Below are 19,442 nucleotides of genomic sequence, written 5' to 3'. Positions count from 1 at the left end.
CAAGACAGATTTTACAATAGAGAAAAAGTTGAAATATTTAGGTATCATTATGACAAATAAAAATTCAAAGTTGTTTCATAATAATTATGAAAAATTATGGACAGAGATTAAGAAAGATTTGCTAAGATGGGATAAACTACAATTGTCATTAATGGGTAGAATATCTGTGATAAAAATGAATGTATTACCGAGAATGATGTTTTTGTTTCAAACAATACCTGTAATATCCTCTGATTTACCTTTTAAACAATGGCAAAAAGATATCTCTAAATTTGTATGGCAAGGAAAAAAACCAAGAGTTAAATTTAAACTACTACAAGATGCCAAAGAAAGAGGAGGACTAGGATTACCAAATCTGAGACTTTATTTTGCTGCCTGCTGTCTAGTCTGGATAAAGGAATGGATTTTATTGAGGAATAAAAGACTATTGGATTTGGAGGGTCATAATTTGAAGTGGGGATGGCATGGATATCTATGGTATGACAAAGTAAAAGTAAATGTAGACTTTAACAATCATTTCATAAGACGTCCTCTGTTGAAAATATGGAATAGATATAAACCAAGGTTTTATTCGAAAATACCATTATGTGTCTCAAGTCAAGAAGCGTTTTATAGAAGAGAAATGGCTGGAAAAGAGAAATGGTTAACTTATCAAGAACTATTAGAAAATGTACATGGAGAATATACAATGAAAGAGAGAGAACAACTAATAAAGGAAGGATATAGTTTTCAATGGTTTGCCTATTTACAATTGTTAGAAAGATATAAAATGGACAAGAAAATGTATGGGTTTGAAATAAGTAAATCTGATTTTGAAATAGGATTGTGTACAAATGATGAAAATATAATTGCGAAAATGTATAAACTCTTATTGAAAATGGATATGGAGGAAGAACAAGTAAAAGAGTGTATGGTAAAGTGGGCAAAAAATTTTGGTCATAACATACAAATGGATCAATGGGAAAATATGTGGAAAAAAGGTTTGAAATTTACACTATGCTATAATCTTAAAGAAAATTTTTATACAATGATGTACCGTTGGTACATGACTCCAGAAAAGTTGTCAAAAATGTATAGTAATGTTTCTAATGTTTGTTGGAAATGTAAACAACAAGAAGGATCATTTTATCATATGTGGTGGTTATGTAAAAAGGCAAAATCATTTTGGGCACAGATAGGTAGGAAGATGCAAAAAATTCTAAAGATAAATATTCAGTCAAAACCAGAATTTTTTTTATTGGGTTTTATGGATAAACAAATAGAAAAGAAATATGGAAGAATAATATTATATATGATTACGGCAGCAAGATTATTATATGCACAAAAGTGGAAAATGGAATCAACACCAACAATGGAAGAATGGTTATTGAAATTAATGGACTTAGTAGAAATGGATAAATTGACATGTTTACTTAGAGAAAAATCGACAGATACATTTCTTAAGGAATGGAAACCTCTCTTAGACTTTTTGTTGAAAGATCAAAATAAAATGATGATACTGGGATTTGACGATTAATTAAGACAGCCTATGGAGAAAAGGGACTCTGTATGTATACATTAAGGGACAGGTTTGATGTATATTATATACTTATAGCTGATCTGCGACAAATCGGAAGTCAACTATTTTATTTTCATTTTTTGTTGATGTATTGTTATGTCTTTTTGACTTTGTTTTGTTTGTTTTTGGAAAAATTTGAATAAAAATTATTAAAAAAAAAATAAAAAAAATAAAAATTCCAATGGCTATAAAAAACCCAGTTGCTTAGGATTTAGCAGTTATTATTAATATGCATACCTATCCAGTGGTCCTAACGCCTCAAAAATATAGTTCTGATCTTTAAGCAGAAGAAACTATACTCTAGTTTCTCTACAGACCATTATAAATCTTTTTACTTTTCAAAGTATTTCTGGGATAGAAAGTATAATTAAGCACATATGACATATTTCCTAAATACATTGAAGATAACATCATTCACATTCACCTCCACCTGCCTGCTTCGGTTGTGACAGTTGAGCCTATGGACATGTCACTGGAGACTCAGGTGGCATCAGTGGCTAGGAGTGTCTGTTTCCAGCTCCAGCTGGTCCCTAGCTATGCCTCCTTTTGGATGAGATGAATTAGCCACTGTAATCCATGCTCTGGTAACATCCAGACTGGATTCTTGCAATACACTCTACTTGGGGCTGCCCTTGAAGACAACTTGGAAACTTCAACTGGCCAGATTGTTGGCTGGGGATCTAAATGGATATTTAGATCTCATATAATCCCTGTTTTAAAACAGCTGCATTGGTTACCAGTGCATTTCCAGGCCCATTTCAAGATGCTCATGCTAGTGTTTAAAGCCTTAAATGACTTAGGTCCCAAATATCTGATAGGCCCCCTTCTTCCCTACAGACCCTCTCGGATTTTGAGATCAACAGAGGGGGGGCTTAGTAGTTCCATCACCCTCAGAAGTTCAAGAGGGCGGGAGAAGGCATTCACTGTGGAATTCTAAGTTGTGGAATTCCCTCCCCACAGAGGTGCCCCTGGCACCTTCACTGTACAACTTTAGTTATATGCGGAAGATGTACCTCTTCACCCTGGCCTTTATTACTTGAGATATATATTTTTATGATCCTCTCTAGCTGTGAGTATAATCTGTTTTAAATTGTTTTTAATATTGTGTATTGTTGTGATTAATCCTGGGACCTTCTGGTGAAGGGCAGGTAAATAACAACAACAACAACAACAATTCCTAGAGCACCTTCTAGTCCTGTTCTATTGGATGAATGAATTTCAGTTGCTAAAGAGTGGCCTACCATCTCTTTAATCCTTTGCCCTTCTTCACTTACGACCCCAAGGATAGAGGGATAGACCTGACCAGCTGGGCCTAGGATGTAGTGAATACCTCTAGATAAGAAGGGGTGGCCCAGACCATCTTGAAGAAGGCAGTATGAACTATCAGTTGATTGCTTATATTCCTTTCCTGGACAAGGTACTTGAGCAGGTGATTGCCATTCAACTCCAGGTACTCTCATCAGATTGATTATCTCAGTTCAGACCTAGTTTTATACTTTTTGGCATAGAAACTGCCTTGGTCACACTGATAGATAGCCTATGCTGGGAAGAAGTGGAGGATGCAGCCCTGCTAATTTTCCTTAAATTATCGGTGACTTTTGATACTGTTGACAATGGTATCCTTCTGGATAGAGGGAAAAGCCTACATGTAATTTTCCTAATTACAAGTGGTTTCCCATGTGACACAAAAGTCTAATGGGTATTGAAACTGACTAGAACAGGAGGCAATAGGATTCTTATCTAGTGAATCCGAAAGGAAGCATTACAAAAATGTTCTTGAGTACCCCCACCCCCCACCCTTTCTTTGTAAAGTGTACATGAGCATCTTTCTGTTCTGGACAACTGGGGTGGGTAGTAGCTGCTGTTACCCACCATGGGCACTATCCTATAAGTCTCTATAATGGCCATATTAAAATATACATGGCTTTACTGTAACAGTAGACTGAAATGGACATTTTTGCTCATCCCCAGCCACAGAGCTATCAATGGGTATAGCAGAAGTGCTCTCTACTGGCAACACTTTTCTCTGTCAGTGGAGAGGCACCTCCACTCCATCCTAATGCTACTACCCAGCCTGTGGATCTGAGGGTTATGATTGCTCAGGCCAAAATGTATTTATTATGTCATAAGCTTTCATGAGCCAAAGCCCATAGAGTCAGATGCATGAAGTGAAATTTCAGTTAGAATGAATACACACAAACATGGGTCTGAAGGAGAAAAATGTAATGTGGGAGGTGAATAGCAATGAGATACAAAGTATAATAAATGATGATTCAATTAGAGCTTAAATGTTCATACATGTACCAGGAATGGGTGAGAAATTAGATTCAGTAAACATTTGAAGCCGAATCTATCAAATATGTACTTTCTGAAACAATATGCACTTTCTGAAACGGTGTTAGGATACAGGATTGGGACCCTGAGGTTTCAGAAGATGAGGAAAGGGAGGGGGTCATTTGGCCAGAGCCATGTGAAGAAGAAGCAGAAGAGGGGGAGGGAATCCCAGAGATAGAACTGTCTGGCGGCGAAGACCCTGAAAGGCCAACAGACACAGATCCTTCCCGTGAGCTTCCCACGCCTTCTCCCCCTTCGAGTTCAGAGCAGTTGGAGAAAGAGGGAGGGCAAGGGGGAATCCAACCCCCTCCTGATTCAGAGAAAAGCAAGGAGAAGCAGCCAGATGCTTCAAGCATTGCCCCCCCCCGCTTTCCCCCATACCTGAGTCAGAGTCTTCAGAAGGGGAGGGGGCAGTAGCACCCCCTTCGCCACGCACAAGACGACAACAAAAGAGGCGGCAAAAGAGGGAGGAGAGGAGGGGTGTGGATGAGAGCACTTTAAGGCAGAGTGAGAGAATTCGCGCTCGATTGCCCCCTTCTTAAGAGATAGGGGGAATAGCGGTTCCTTGTTCTGTCAACTCTCTTTCAAGTCGCAGGTTATGTTTTGTAGTGAAACTTCATGAGAAGGCGTAGTCTTTGTCTGGATATTACTTTAATAAAAACTGAATTGCTTTCACCAACTGGTCTGGTTCCTGAGTCCCAACCTGGATACGACAAACAATATGAAAACCAAAACACAGCCATCCTTCAAAATTTGCACTTATTTGAATTTTGCAATGCAGTCCGCCAATCAAACTATGTTTGCAAGAATGCATATGTTAGGATAAACTGTGCATAAAAAAAAATGAGTGAAAATAAAATACAAAAATGTATTATACAATGAGAAAATGCTTGCAAAAATGTGTACAATAGTCAAAACTGCCTACAAAAATGTGTTTATTAGGAAACATTCACACTAAAATGCTGGAGGATTTTCATGCAGATTTAAACAAAAACAAAAACACCGCAAATTGCTGCAGAAATCTGGAGAATTGAATTTAAGATTGGAAAAATGAGAAACTCAGAGAACCAAAATTGATAGATCTTTCCCTCCTTACTATGTATCATGGATCACTATGACTCTGTGCTACCTTCTCCATAGCTCTAAATAGCTATAATCAACTGCTTCATAGCATCCATAGGTTTAAGTACCACCTAAACAGGAAAGTTCTCCTAAATAGCTCTTAATCTTTGTTTGCTCTAACTCCACTTACATGATGTGGCTATAAAGCTGCTGGTAAATACATTGGATATGTGTAGAAAATGCAACATCTTAACAGCCACATATTTCAAAATCCAGTCTGCCAAACAACCGTTAACAGCAGCAATGCATTTCAAACAATAGGAAACTCCCTGTTTTGAAATAAATGAAGAATAATGGCTGTATTTGTCTGTGTATTCTTGGAAAAACTGCATAGAAGGAAAAATAAATTTTGATATGGGTTTCTATGAAAACCTACCCCCCCACACACAAATCTACAGGTTCCAATACACAATGAAGCAATATTATAACATCAAGTTATCACCTCATAATATGAATAAAAACAAAACTAAGTTAAGGACTTTTAAACTCTTTCATCTCAACAGGACAGACTGAAGCACATTCATTCATTCATAGAATATTGCACATCAGAGTGCTCAAAGTATTTCATATACGTTATCACAGTAAACCTTATAAATATCCTGTAAGATGGGTCACCATTATTATTCTGTGGAGAAAGAACAAACTGAGAGAGGTTGTGTAAACACCATACATTTAAAGTCCCCCCCTCCCGAATCCTGGGAACTGTGGTTTGTTAAGGGTGCTGGGAATTGTAGCTCTGTGAGAGATAAACTACAATCCCCAACCCTCAGTACTTGGGGATGTGCTTTAAATGTATGGTATGTATGCCGCCAGAGAGTAGCTTGCCTAAGGTCATCTAGTGAGAGCATCGTAGCTGAGCTAAGATTTTAAGTGGTTCCTTCCAGCTCACACTATGACAGGTAGGGAGTGCTGAACTCTTTCTCAACCACAACTTGTAATCCCAGGAAATCTTCCCCTCAATTGAGTTCCATTCTGATCTCAGGCCTAGCTGAGATAAATGTCTGAGGCAGAGATTGGGGTGGGTGGGCAGAGCACTCACTGCCTTTCTACCCAAAATCCCCCCACTGTGCAGGTGTTTAGAAGTCATCCAGGTATGTTGTTTTCATGTGCAATTCCACCCTTAGAAAAGGCAAGATTACCAGAAGAGATGCAATAAGCCTGTGCCCTCACCTCTTTCTCACATCCACAGAAGAACATGGACCAAACTGTGGATTAACTAACTATTAGGCCAAGGTTCCGATCTGGGAGACCGTTGCATATGCATGTCAAACCAACCCTATAAAGTCTACTTGAATTGTATTGCAGCAAACAATGGCTGAAGTGGCATCCTACACTCAGTCATTTTCTGCACAGTGAAGTCCTCTTATGGGAGGATTCTGGAATGGCAATACATCTTGTGAATTCACCAGATATCACAATTTTACCATATTGTAGATAATACAGCATAGGTTAAGTCATGTTGTGGCTATCATATGAGAGAGAGCCTCTCATCCAACAGAGGGAGCTGCAGCAGTGTTTGTCACACTAATATCTCCAAGGAAGGGGATATACAGCATCTGATTAGAGGTCAGACAATGAAGGAAAGGCACAAAGCAGCAGCCATTCAAATATTATCTGTAGCATGCTTTGTAAAGAGGCATTTCATGTAAGTTTCTATAATCATTCAGTACTGAGGGCACTATGACAACAGAAGAACTCAGTGTGTGTTTGAGCACTTACAAGATGGGTTCTCCATACCAAAACTCACACAAAAGTTTGTTATTCATTATGGGCACACCAACATTTATACGTACCTATGGCAATACCGCTGGTCATACTTTCCCATGGTATAACTTTAAAGGTTCAGATGACATGCATATTGTCAGATCATTAACAAGATTTACTAGACAGGAAACTAAAGAGGATATCAGCCATTCTGGTGATGGAGGTGGGGGAGAGGTAGACATGACTGGAGCAGGGTGGGTCAGAGAGGGGTTTACAGATGCTTGCATTGTGTTCTCTGCTCTCACCTCCCTCCCATCCATGATATCACTGGAGGTTCATCCACTATGCCCAATAGTCTGTTGTTGTTGTTGCTAGTGAACGTCAGGTTAGTTAGCAACATCTGGGGACCCAAAGGTTGGGAAAGGCTGCTCTGTGGGGTCAATTTCAGTTTATGTGACCTGATGATGTGGACAGGTTGCAGTGATGTAACCAACTTCTTGCTGTTTTGACCCCTGTCCATCCTGGCTGGTGAAACTAGTCAGGTGGTGATGAACCCAGAGTAGGGATGGTTCTCTCAGTTTCTCATTTTTCCAATCTTAAACTCAGCTCTCCACATTTCTGCAGCAATTTGCGGGTTTTTAAAAAAATCCTCACAAAAATTCTCCAGGATTTTACTGTGAATTTCTCCCAATAAACACATTTTTGTAGGGCATTTTGAGTAAAGTACATATTTTTGCAGGCAATTTCTCATCATATAATGCATTTTAATACTATTTTGACTCACATATTCATTTTTATGCACACTTTCCCCTAACAGAAGCATTTCCGGGTTGGTGAACTGCATTTCAAAATTCAAATAAGTGCAAATTTTGAAGGATGGCTGTGTTTCAAGTTCTCATATTGTTTCAAAATGTGTGAATTTGATAAGATTCTGCTTAAAATGTGAATCAAATCAAATTTCTTGACCATCCCTAATCCAGAGTGTGCTGAACATGTCCCTATGTGATAGAGTTGTGCCTGCTTCCCTTAAACAGGCAGAAGGCCATCCACTCCTGAAGAAGGCCACCCAGCAGCCTGTGGTATATAGCAACTACTGTCCAGTTGTGAATATCCCCATCCTTAGGTAAGGTGATGGAGAGAGCAGTGCCGGAGCAGTTGCAGGAGTTTCTGGAGGATGTGGATTATCTGGATCTATTTCAATCTGAGTTCAGGCATGGGTTTGGGATTGAATCAGCCTTGGTCAGATGACTTTTACTGAGACCAAAACAGAGAGACTGTGACTGCTTCTGCATCCCTCAGCTATGTTTGATGTTACTGACAATGGAATCCTCCTGGACCAACTCTGTGGGATAAGTATCAGGCCCACTGTTTTTCAGAAGTTCCACTCCTACCTAGAGGGCCATGTCCAGAAAATAGCTCTGGAAGACTGTTTCAGCCCCACGGGCCTTGCCCTATGATATGCCACAGGGTATGACCTTGTCCTCCAGTGCTGTTCAACATCTATATGAGTTTTGATGCAAAATGTCATCAGTATGCTCATGACACACAGCTCTATTTCTCCATAACAGCTGTTAGAGGAGATGGTGCATGAATTGGACCACTGTCTGGATGTAGTGGTAGACTAGACAAAGGTCAATAAACTGAGTTTGAACCCCTGGAAGATGGAGGCACTGTGCATTGTTGGTTCCCATCTTTGGGAGATTGACCAGTTCTAGACTGGGTTGCATTCCATTTGAAAGAACAGGTTTGTAGTTTTGGGGTGCTCCTGGACCCATCTCAGGAGCCTCAGTGACTAGGAGGGTCTTTTACCAGCTATGTATGCCAGCTATGGCAGTTGTTGGACAGGGATAGCTTGACCCCAGTGATTCATGCACTGGCAACCTCAAGGTTATTGCAATGTGCTCTATGTGGGGCTATCCTTGGGCATGGCCCTAAAGCTCCACCTGATGCAAAATGCTGTGGCTAGACTGTTGGTGGGGATACACTACTGTCAGCCCATAATTCTGGTGCATAAAAGCTTGCAATGGTTGCCAATATGCTACTGGACCAGGTTCAAGGTTCAAAATTCTTGTATTAATTTACAACTTGGGTTCAGGATTACTTGATACTTTATATCCATGACAACCTGAGGTCTTCAGGGGAGTCACTATTACTGGTTCCCTGTGGTTCAGACACATTGTTCATATCTACCAGGAGCTGTGCATTCAGCATTGTGGGCCCAGTTCAAATCACCAGGCCTGGATGGCATCCACCCGAGAGTTCTCAAAGAACTCAAAGGTGAAATTGCTGATCTGCTAACTAAAATATGTAACTTGTCCCTCGGGTCCTCCTCCGTGCCTGAGGACTGGAAAGTGGCAAATGTAACGCCAATCTTCAAAAAGGGATCCAGAGGGGATCCCGGAAATTACAGGCCAGTTAGCTTAACTTCTGTCCCTGGAAAACTGGTAGAAAGTATTATTCAAGCTAGATTAACTAAGCACATAGAAGAACAAGCCTTGCTGAAGCAGAGCCAGCATGGCTTCTGCAAGGGAAAGTCCTGTCTCAGTAACCTATTAGAATTCTTTGAGAGTGTCAACAAGCATATAGATAGAGGTGATCCAGTGGACATAGTGTACTTAGACTTTCAAAAAGCGTTTGACAAGGTACCTCACCAAAGGCTTCTGAGGAAGCTTAGCAGTCATGGAATAAGAGGAGAGGTCCTCTTGTGGATAAGGAATTGGTTAAGAAGCAGAAAGCAGAGAGTAGGAATAAACGGACAGTTCTCCCAATGGAGGGCTGTAGAAAGTGGAGTCCCTCAAGGATCGGTATTGGGACCTGTACTTTTCAACTTGTTCATTAATGACCTAGAATTAGGAGTGAGCAGTGAAGTGGCCAAGTTTGCTGACAACACTAAATTGTTCAGGGTTGTTAAAACAAAAAGGGATTGCGAAGAGCTCCAAAAAGATCTCTCCAAACTGAGTGAATGGGCGGAAAAATGGCAAATGCAATTCAATATAAACAAGTGTAAAATTATGCATATTGGAGCAAAAAATCTTAATTTCACATATACGCTCATGGGGTCTGAACTGGCGGTGACCGACCAGGAGAGAGACCTCGGGGTTGTGGTGGACAGCACGATGAAAATGTCGACCCAGTGTGCGGCAGCTGTGTGAAAAAGGCAAATTCCATGCTAGCGATAATTAGGAAAGGTATTGAAAATAAAACAGCCGATATCATAATGCCGTTGTATAAATCTATGGTGCGGCCGCATTTGGAATACTGTGTACAGTTCTGGTCGCCTCATCTCAGAAAGGATATTATAGAGTTGGAAAAGGTTCAGAAGAGGGCAACCAGAATGATCAAGGGGATGGAGCGACTCCCTTACGAGGAAAGGTTGCAGCATTTGGGGCTTTTTAGTTTAGAGAAAAGGCGGGTCAGAGGAGACATGATAGAAGTGTATAAAATTATGCATGGCATTGAGAAAGTAGATAGAGAAAAGTTCTTCTCCCTCTCTCATAATACTAGAACTCGTGGACATTCAAAGAAGCTGAATGTTGGAAGATTCAGGACAGACAAAAGGAAGTACTTCTTTACTCAGTGCATAGTTAAACTATGGAATTTGCTCCCACAAGACGCAGTAATGGCCACCAGCTTGGATGGCTTTAAAAGAAGATTAGACAAATTCATGGAGGACAAGGCTATCAATGGCTACTAGCCATGATGGCTGTGCTCTGCCACCCTAGTCAGAGGCAGCATGCTTCTGAAAACCAGTTGCCGGAAGCCTCAGGAGGGGAGAGTGTTCTTGCACTCGGGTCCTGCTTGCGGGCTTCCCCCAGGCACCTGGTTGGCCTCTGTGAGAACAGGATGCTGGACTAGATGATCCAGCAGGTTCTTCTTATGTTCTTATGTTCTTATGTTCTGTGGAACTCCTTCCCAACTGAGATCAGACAGACCTTCTCCTTGTTGAACGTCTGGCACTTTATGAAGATCTTTTTTAAAAAGATTCAGCAGGCATTTAAAATACGTTTTTCTGAAATTATGGTTAATTTTACTGATTTTTCTTTAATGTATGTAATAGAACTTTACTGTACACCACTTAGGCTACAGTGTTAAGCAGTATATAAATTGTTGAAACAAATAAATAATAATACGCCTGTGTTCAAACAGCTGCACTGGCATCCAATTAGCTTCCATACCCAATTCAAAGTGTTGGACTTGACTTTAAAGCTCTGAGGAACCCACAGCCCTCCAAATGTTGTTGGATTCTATCTCCCATCAGCCCCAACCAGCATGGCCAATGGTCAGCGACAGTAGGAGTTTAGTCCAGCAACACCTGGAGGGCCACAGATTCCCCAGCCCTGCTATAAATGCTCTGGGTCCAGGAGGGCCTCTTCTCAAATGTATCCCCCTTGCTTGATCTTTGAGACTTTCAGCACCAGAGGAGATGAGGTAAGCTGTGATGAGAACATAGGAAGTTGCCTTATTCTAAGACCATAGGTCCACCTAGCTTAGAATTGTCCACCATGAATGGCAGTGGCTCTCCAGGGTTCAGGCAGGGAATCTTTCCCAGCCCCACCTGGAGATGCCGGCGATCGAGCCTGGGACCTTCTGCATCCAAGCAGATGCTCTTCTACTGAGCTGTGTCTCTTCCCCAAAGTAAAGCTTTTTCTGTCGTACCACTGTTTTCATGGACTTCCTCACCGAGGGAGGCCAGCTCGCTTGATGTCTTCAGGAAAAGACATCAAGTTGACAATAACTTGTCAATTTGGGGGGGGGTTACTTTAATTGTTGGCTGAAAATGCTTTTATGTGTGTGGTAGACTGCCTTGCTGTTGATCTGTATTATGCTATATTAATATTTTGCCTTGTTAACTGCCAAAGTAGCCATTGTTGGTGGTCTTTACATTCTAATAAAGAAATACGAGATCAGTCTTACCAAAGGCCAAGGCAGGATACACGGAAAAAAGGCAATGGTCCAGGCAACCTCAACACCTTTAAGTCCCATTGCTTTCAGCTGGGGAGAGAGTAAAGGATGGGTTTAATTCTCCCACTGAAATCAGTGGAAGTGAAGTGAAAAGCATGTGATTTTGGCAATGGGAACTCTACAATTCCACCTCCATGTCTCGGGAAAGTGATCATCAATGTCTACACACACTATCGTTCAGGAGCAGAACAGATGCTTTGCAATGCAGAAAGTCACAGGTTCACTTCATGGCATCTTCAGGTAGGGTTGGGAAAGACTCCTGCCTGAAACCCTGGAGAGCCACTGGCAGTCAGTGTCGACAGTACTGAGCTAGATGGACCAATAGCTTAGTATAAGGCAGCTTCCTATGTTTCTAACTTCAGAGTTATGTTTTCACAGACAACCACAATCAATCCTTCCTCCTCTCTGGCGCAGTCGTCTAATGGAGTCAAAAATAGCTACGCAACATGAATTTTGTTAATTTTCATCTCTCCTTATGAAATGTGTCTCTGCAGACATGGAAACCTTTTCCTTCTGTCTCCCCCCCCCCCCACACACACACACCTGCTGGTGTTCACAGTATTTGAGCTTCTTCACACTTGCTTCATTAGCAATGCACAGCCAACATCACAGGTCTCTCCCAGTGAAATTTCAGTGTTTCGCTTCATCCTTCCAAAAAGAGACACCCCTAACAACAAACATCTTGTACTAACAGAAGAAAAGTGTTGCCAATAAGTGTCAGCAGAGCTGATGCAAAAGGAGGTCCTGCTAGAAATCTTTCGCTCTTGTCACTTTTGCTAAATCCCTACTTACTTTCCGTAATATTAGAGATCTTAAAAACCCAGTCTTTTCTTTATAAATGTTCTTTAACTCACCAGTATCTGGACCATGTTTTACCGGTTGTGTTCTAGTTTGGCTGCCCAAGCGGTTCCCCTCGCTGCCCATGGGTAAATATCTTTCCACAGAGTAATGGGGATGGGTGGGGTTGCTTGGATTTCGGCACCAAGAATTTTGAACAGGGTACAGGATGGGTGGTATCTTTTCTTCTCTGAAGAAGTAAAAGCAAAGATTTTGTTCTAAATATTTTATAGGGGTGAGACGGTTCTTTCTGTTCCTTCCCATTAATGTTTGGTTTAATGCCTGTGGCCCACTCCTCTTGAATTCCGGTTTAACTAAGAGAATTTCTAAAATAAATTCTGGAACTGCAGAATGTGCAGTTCACCATAGCTCAAAGGTCCTTTAGTTGCTTTACATCTTCCCCTCTTCTATGTTTCCAATGCACATAGGTGCATTGATAAAACTCTGCCAAAAAAGCAGTATTTATGTGATCCTATGTAACACTGTTGTCTTATTTAAAATCCCTCCCTCTGAAACTACTTCGCCATGGAGGAAAACTCACAGGTAACCATAAGATCATTGCATGTTTTGTCCTGAAAGGCATATAGCAGCTTCAGGGAAGCAATTTTAACTCAAAAAACAGAAGGGAGGGGGGAATTAAATCCACTTCTCCCTGACTGCTGTGATCTAGATCCAATCTGGTCTCATCACAGGTGCTATTACTTTTTTAAAAAATATATGAGATCCTGAACATCAATATTCTGATGCATTTAAATATTTTAAATCGGGTGTGGGGAACCTTTGGCTTTCCAGATGTTATTGAACTACAATTTCCATCATACCTGGCCATTGGCCATGTTTGCCAAAGGTTTCCCACACCTGTTTTAAACAATGTTACTTTTAAGCTTAACGTCAGCCCTCTTCATGCGTTACACATGTGTAGAAGGCTACTGTGGTCCTCCTATTCTTGGCTACGTTTCTTTCTTTTATTGTCAACTTGCATTTCTTTAACCAGAGTTTTAGCTTCCTCATGTAGGCAAGACTTTCACTTTTTAAAAGGAAGACTTTGCACCTTCTGTAGCGTCTCTGGCTCTGCTCAGAGAGATCTAGACCATAGCATACTTATTTAATCTTGCAAGGCACCTACAATTCCATTTTCTGAGCATTCAGTATCCTTCAGAATACACCTTGGGAAGATGATGTTTTAGCAAAGGGGCAGCTAAGAATTTGCAGGCAGGCAGCTTTACCCAGCCAAATTGCTTTAAATTAAAGGAATATAATTCTATTCTGCCAGCAGAATTCCAAACACTTTGCTAGTTTGACTTGTATTGAAATTGCATGCCTTTGCGTTCCACTCTACAGTGCAAAATCCAAAAAGATGTGTTAGGCAGTAATTTTCAACCCCTGTCCCCGTTCTCCATAGACTACTGATTTGTCTGCTGAGTAACCCCTGCACACTTTCAGTGAAAAATTTGTACATTGCAAAGGGTTCTGTAATGCATTCTGGAGTCTGAGACTCAAGAGATCTCCAGAAGAGAAAAAAGAAAGTACTTCAAATTTCTGTTGTGGGGCCTAATGCCACCCTGGCCTTGGGAGGATGGGCAGGGTATAAATTGAATGAGATGAATAAATAAATATAATGTGTTTTGTAAAAGATCAGGGATAGAGTAGGGGTCCCAGCAGCTAGGCTTCAGCATCTTACTTCCTGCACCACCAGTGCAACAAACCAAACCATAATAAGGTCTGTGCATCAAGGGTGCTCTCTAGGTTTCAGAACCAGCTTGGATATTGTCTGCTGACTCACTAGGCCCTTCTAAGTCAGCTGCTCTGTCTGAGTAGCTTGCCACTGGAGGAAAGTGCAGTATAGCCTTGCCCTGCTACCACCAGCCCATCCTTCTGCTCCAGAATCCAATCACCGCCCCATCTTTGACCACAAAAAATTCGCTTCTGACCTAGGGATGGTTAAGCATCCTGCCGCTCACCCCCAAAGGGGTTGAGTCTTCACAAGGACTTGAGTCTCTGCCAGCGTCCCACGGAATATTCACAAAGGCGTAGGTTTTTGGTGAGCATTTATTGTGAATGCTTGCAAAAAGCTTCAGGATGCTAACAAAGTGCTCTGTACTGTCACCTTCCTCCTTCTCTGCCACAAGGCCCCAAATCTAACCTTTATTAAGATTTTATCTGTTCTGCTGTATTGTGGTTGTATTCTAACTGGTACTTCTGCTGTTTTATCATAGTTTCTTTTTTATATTCACTGTTTTTACTGATTATTATATTTTCGATTCTGTTATATTTTATTGCACACCACCCTGGCAGGTTTAACTGAAGATGACATATTCAAAATAAATAAATACAGGAATGATTGTGCATGAACCCTTATTAGCTTCAAATATGATAGCATATTTCTAAACTGCAAGACACTTACATTGCAAAAGCATCATATGCACATAATGCCCAGCATGTTGCTAAAATGTCCAGCTTTGGCCTTAAGCATGAGTTGAGACCCAGAGAGGAAAGCTGACTATAAATCCATGCACAATACAGTGGAGAGGCAGGAACTGGGGCACATGGCCAAGGGAAAACAGGTACCCGGAGAGCTGGAGTGATAAACTATTGTACCAGCATTGGCTGATTCTGGGCTGACTGCTTAAATCTGGAGTCACCAACTCAGTACCCACAGGGCCAGTGTGCCTGCCAGTACTTCCTGTAGCACCCATGAAAAAGTCTCAGTAAACATCCCATCAAAAATTCACAACGCAAAAGAGACTCTCTGCTCTCCCTGCTCAATTCCATTTGCATTTTCTCAGCCACGTCTACACTGAACTCGTCTCCTTAAACATGCCCATATTTCATTAGATGCTAGGATTGGATGCCCACCCTCCCTTCTGAATAGAGAAGAGGTGCAAAAAGCTTCTCTCAGTGAGCGAGTGCAGTGGTAAGATAAGAAGCTGCTCTCGCAGAAGCTCTGGTGTGGGGGAAAGTCGTTTGGAGTGAGAGAACTGTGTTTTGTATTTTGTCAGTAAAGACTCTTACAAGAAACTTGCCTGGCCTGGCTTATTCACTGGATCTATTCGACACCAGAATTTCTTACTTGTGTGATATCTATACGCACACATCGACAGGGGTTATGGGCCCAGCTTATCATACAAAGTAAGGGGTTCAAGGGTCGTTTACGTGACGTTGCTGTGGAGAAAAGAAAGTGCAAGAAAGAGGCAAGTAAAGAGTGGACAACATGGCTGTAAACCTGTCATCCGGGATGCCGATGGAGAGACTGAATGCTGTAAACCACTCCAGCTGGAAATGGAGAATGAGAGCAGTTCTGATTAAAGAAGATTTGAATGATGTCGTAGAAAACCCCCCTCCGGCAGCTCCTTCAGCAGCGTGGACGAAGAAAGACGAGAAAGCGAAGGCTTTTATTACTCTGGGGCTGTCTGATTCTCAACTGTTGCTGGTGAGTAATGAGCCGACAGCTAATCAAATGTGGGAGAAGCTAAGAGACACTCATGTGCAGCAAACCGCAGGGAGCCGGCTGTGTTTAGCGCGGAAGCTTTATCAGATGCGTTTTACAGATGAAGTGACTATGACAGCATCTGGCTGAATTTCGTAGATTATTTGCTGAACTTCAAGATAGAGGAGTACATCATAGTGACATTCAGATGGTCTATATACTGTTATCTTCATTTGATCGAAAATGGGATGTACTGGTCTCTAGTTTGGAGACTTTACCAGACGGAACTTTATCTCTGGACTTTGTAGAGCAGAAACTTCACCAAGATTGGAACGGGAGACAAGAGAGTAAGAGGACTGAGTTAAAAGAGACTGAGGCTGTACAACAACAACAATATCAAAGAAACAGGCAAGAGAATAAAATATGTTATTTTTGTGGGTCCCGGGGACATATACAGAGACATTGTTTAAGTAAGAAGAGAAATAACAGGGACTTTGGATGTCGGAAACCAAGCGTGAACTTTATTGCTAAGGTGGACAATAAACTAATTAACTCTAAATGGCTTCTCGACAGCGGAGCATCTAATTGCCTGATCACAGACTCTAGTTTATTTTACACATCAAAGCCAGTGCAAGAGAAGATTTATCTGGCTGACGGATCGACTCAGGACGCAATTGCAAGAGGCACGCTCAAGTTAAGTAATTTGAGAACTATATTGACAGATGTGTTATTAGTTTCTGGTTTAAAATGTAACAATGAACATGTAGTTTTGTAATCTGTGAGTCTCAGGTGGGGGCTGTTGTTCAGTAAAGCAAGTTATGAGACTCACAGACAGGGTTTTCAGTGAGAGAAGGAAACCTGAAGCAAAAGAGTTAAGCAGAGCAGAGGGGTTGCCAGGTTCCTCAAGGCCAGCAGGTGGTTGGCAAGGGCAACCTGGAAGATAAGAAGCTGCTCTCGCAGAAGCTCTGGTGTGGGGGAAAGTCGTTTGGAGTGAGAGAACTGTGTTTTGTATTTTGTCAGTAAAGACTCTTACAAGAAACTTGCCTGGCCTGGCTTATTCACTGGATCTATTCGACACCAGAATTTCTTACTTGTGTGATATCTATACGCACGCACGACAGATATAGGTGTTTTTTTCCTCAATGATGGGGGACATGCTCAAACCATTTTGTGGCCCTGTCTCTTTTTCTGAAGTTTAAGATGTGGTGTTATGCCACACCTCCACAGCAGTCATTTTGTGACTTTTTTGTGACCCAGGGCACTTTTCTCAAAATTCCAAATGTGCCCAGTGGCCCAAAAAGGTTTGTGACCCCTGGCTTAAAGTATTCATGAGAGAGGTGGGTCATCTGGCTCCTTCTCTGAACTGTGGCGTAATCCAGACTTAATTCTTTCAGTGTTCTATTACTGTGAGAAGTCTGGGAGCACCTACTGCTAGAACACTGTTGGAGCCAAATGGACGCAAGACTGTGTATGAGAGCCAAGAGGGATGGCCACTGAAAGTCTCACATAAGCCACTCTGAGATTACTAAGAAAGAGCAAGGTATTACATTAAATAAACCATTTTAATGTTCAGTGTAAGTACTGATATCTGCCTAGGCTCTTTGCTGGCATTTCTCTATAAGGATCTAAGGGTGAGTCTGGGAGATTCATGAGATCCAGGTTTCCCATACTGTATCTTTACTACCTATACAGAAGAGGTAGATATGATATCCCAGCCTTGACCAGGGGGTAGCTAGGAGAAGGTCGGCTCTCTCTGGATTCTGATGTGCCAAAGGGAGCAAGGCAGATCCACTGACCTGGGTTCTACTCCAGGGCCCGCCAGATTCCTCATAGATGTCACCTCAGACTTCCAAATAGGCCTCAATAAGCATAGGATTGAATCTAACATGGACCCTTACATAAATAATGAAAAATTATTCAGGAGCAATACCTTAGAATGATTTCTGGTTCATTTGTCTCATTAAGGTTTGGGCTGATAGTTCCCTGCCACTTATCAAATGTTCTAGCTTCCCATCGGTCTTTTTGCTGGTGTACTCCTATAATAGGCTGTATTAAGTTTCTGTAGTTTTGGCCATCCTCTTGATCCTCCTTTGTTTGCTTTTTGCTCCAATTGATGGGAGTGAACCAAGCAACGGCCTAGAAGGGGGAGAGAAAAACTTCAGTGATGCATTTCATGTTGAAATAAACTGTTTTTAGGATTGTCAGGCTGCCACCTGCAGAATATCAGCGGATTTAAAGGCATACAAGTGTTTTTCAGGTTGCAAGCTGCTAGTTCAACTACATTTTTTTCATGGACAAAGTAAAAGGATTGGAAATATATTTAATTTCTGAGGGTTTCTATGCAAAATAGGGTGTCACAGGAGAAGAAAGCATAGCCCATTGTTAGGGATGGGTGAATTTGTTGCTTTCAGTTGTTCATGTTTCCAATCTCAAGTTCAGTTCTCTACATTTCCACATCAGCTCGTTGTTTTTTGTTTTTTTTAAATGTCCTTAGGAAAATTTATCAGCACTTTATTTCTCCGAACATACACATTTTTGTATTCAAGTTCCCCCAATATACACATTTTTGCAAAACAATTTCCCCTAACATAATTTATTTAAAATTTGTAAACTAATATATGCATGATCTGCACACCTGACCCTGGTATAGTCATGTTTGTACATGCTTCTTGAGCCCCCCCCTCATCTTCCCATGCAGTGGGGAAGGAGTAGGATAAGCCTCCATGGCCTCCTGCTCCCTTTCTTAAAGCTGCTTTTCACCACAGGCTTCAAAGAGATGCTTGGTAATCCAGGCCATCAAGGAAATAATTCTCCCTGAACCACAGAGATGGTGGGCTGTCTCCATGCGCATGCCTGCCACTTCCACTGGGTCTGTGGGTGGGTTCACATTTAGTCTTTTCCCCTTCCTTTCTTGCCCTCACCCCACAGCCTCATGGCCCACATGACAGTGCCCTTCCCCAGGCAGCCCCATTGGCATCTAAGTGCTGTTCATTGGACAATCCTTGCTGTCATGCTACAGCTGAACAGTGGAGGCTCCTGATTAGCCCAGGCTCCATTCATGTAACCTCTGCCCAGGCAGACAACAGTACATGTATTATTCATTTGTTAGATCATTCAAAAGCATTTTTATCCCACTCTTTAGCTGAAAAGGACCTCAGGACGTTATACAAAAATTAGTAGCAAGACAGTCCCTGCCCCCAGGTTTACAATGTAAATGACCTAAGAAAAAGGAGATGGGGAGGGAAGAGGGGGGAAAGCAACCTCAGGTACCAGATCTGAAAGTTACAGTTCTTTTAATGATCAGCTAGGATGGCAAAACTTCAGGTACTAAATTAATACATTATTAATTGCATTTCCAAATAACCCTTCCTTCCAAGGGAGCCCAGGGCGATGTACAATAAAATGTAAAATAATGAAATATATTCCACAAATAAAACATAATCAATATATAATCAAATATAGCTATAAAATGCCCATAAAATATCAGAACTAGCAGAA

General features: G+C 41.4%; 1 protein-coding gene across 5 annotated transcripts in view; it reads right to left on the bottom strand.

The window, feature by feature from the left end:
- The window catches only part of LMNTD1 (lamin tail domain containing 1), a 327,152-nt gene that overhangs the window by 60,879 nt on the left and 246,831 nt on the right, over positions 1-19,442 (bottom strand). For all 5 annotated transcript variants that reach the window (XM_061582240.1, XM_061582244.1, XM_061582242.1 and 2 more), the window contains 2 exons: positions 17,875-18,080; positions 12,535-12,707 (listed from right to left, as the gene is read on the bottom strand). In XM_061582240.1, coding sequence (XP_061438224.1) covers positions 12,535-12,707; positions 17,875-18,080 — 379 coding nt within the window. The remainder of the gene's footprint in view (positions 1-12,534; positions 12,708-17,874; positions 18,081-19,442) is intronic.

Source organism: Rhineura floridana, chromosome 8 (genome assembly GCF_030035675.1).
Source record: "Rhineura floridana isolate rRhiFlo1 chromosome 8, rRhiFlo1.hap2, whole genome shotgun sequence".
In the NCBI taxonomy this organism is placed as follows: Eukaryota; Metazoa; Chordata; class Lepidosauria; order Squamata; family Rhineuridae; genus Rhineura; species Rhineura floridana.
The sequence above is the reverse complement of the archived record's forward strand: the minus strand, read 5'-3'. Positions and strand labels throughout refer to the sequence as shown.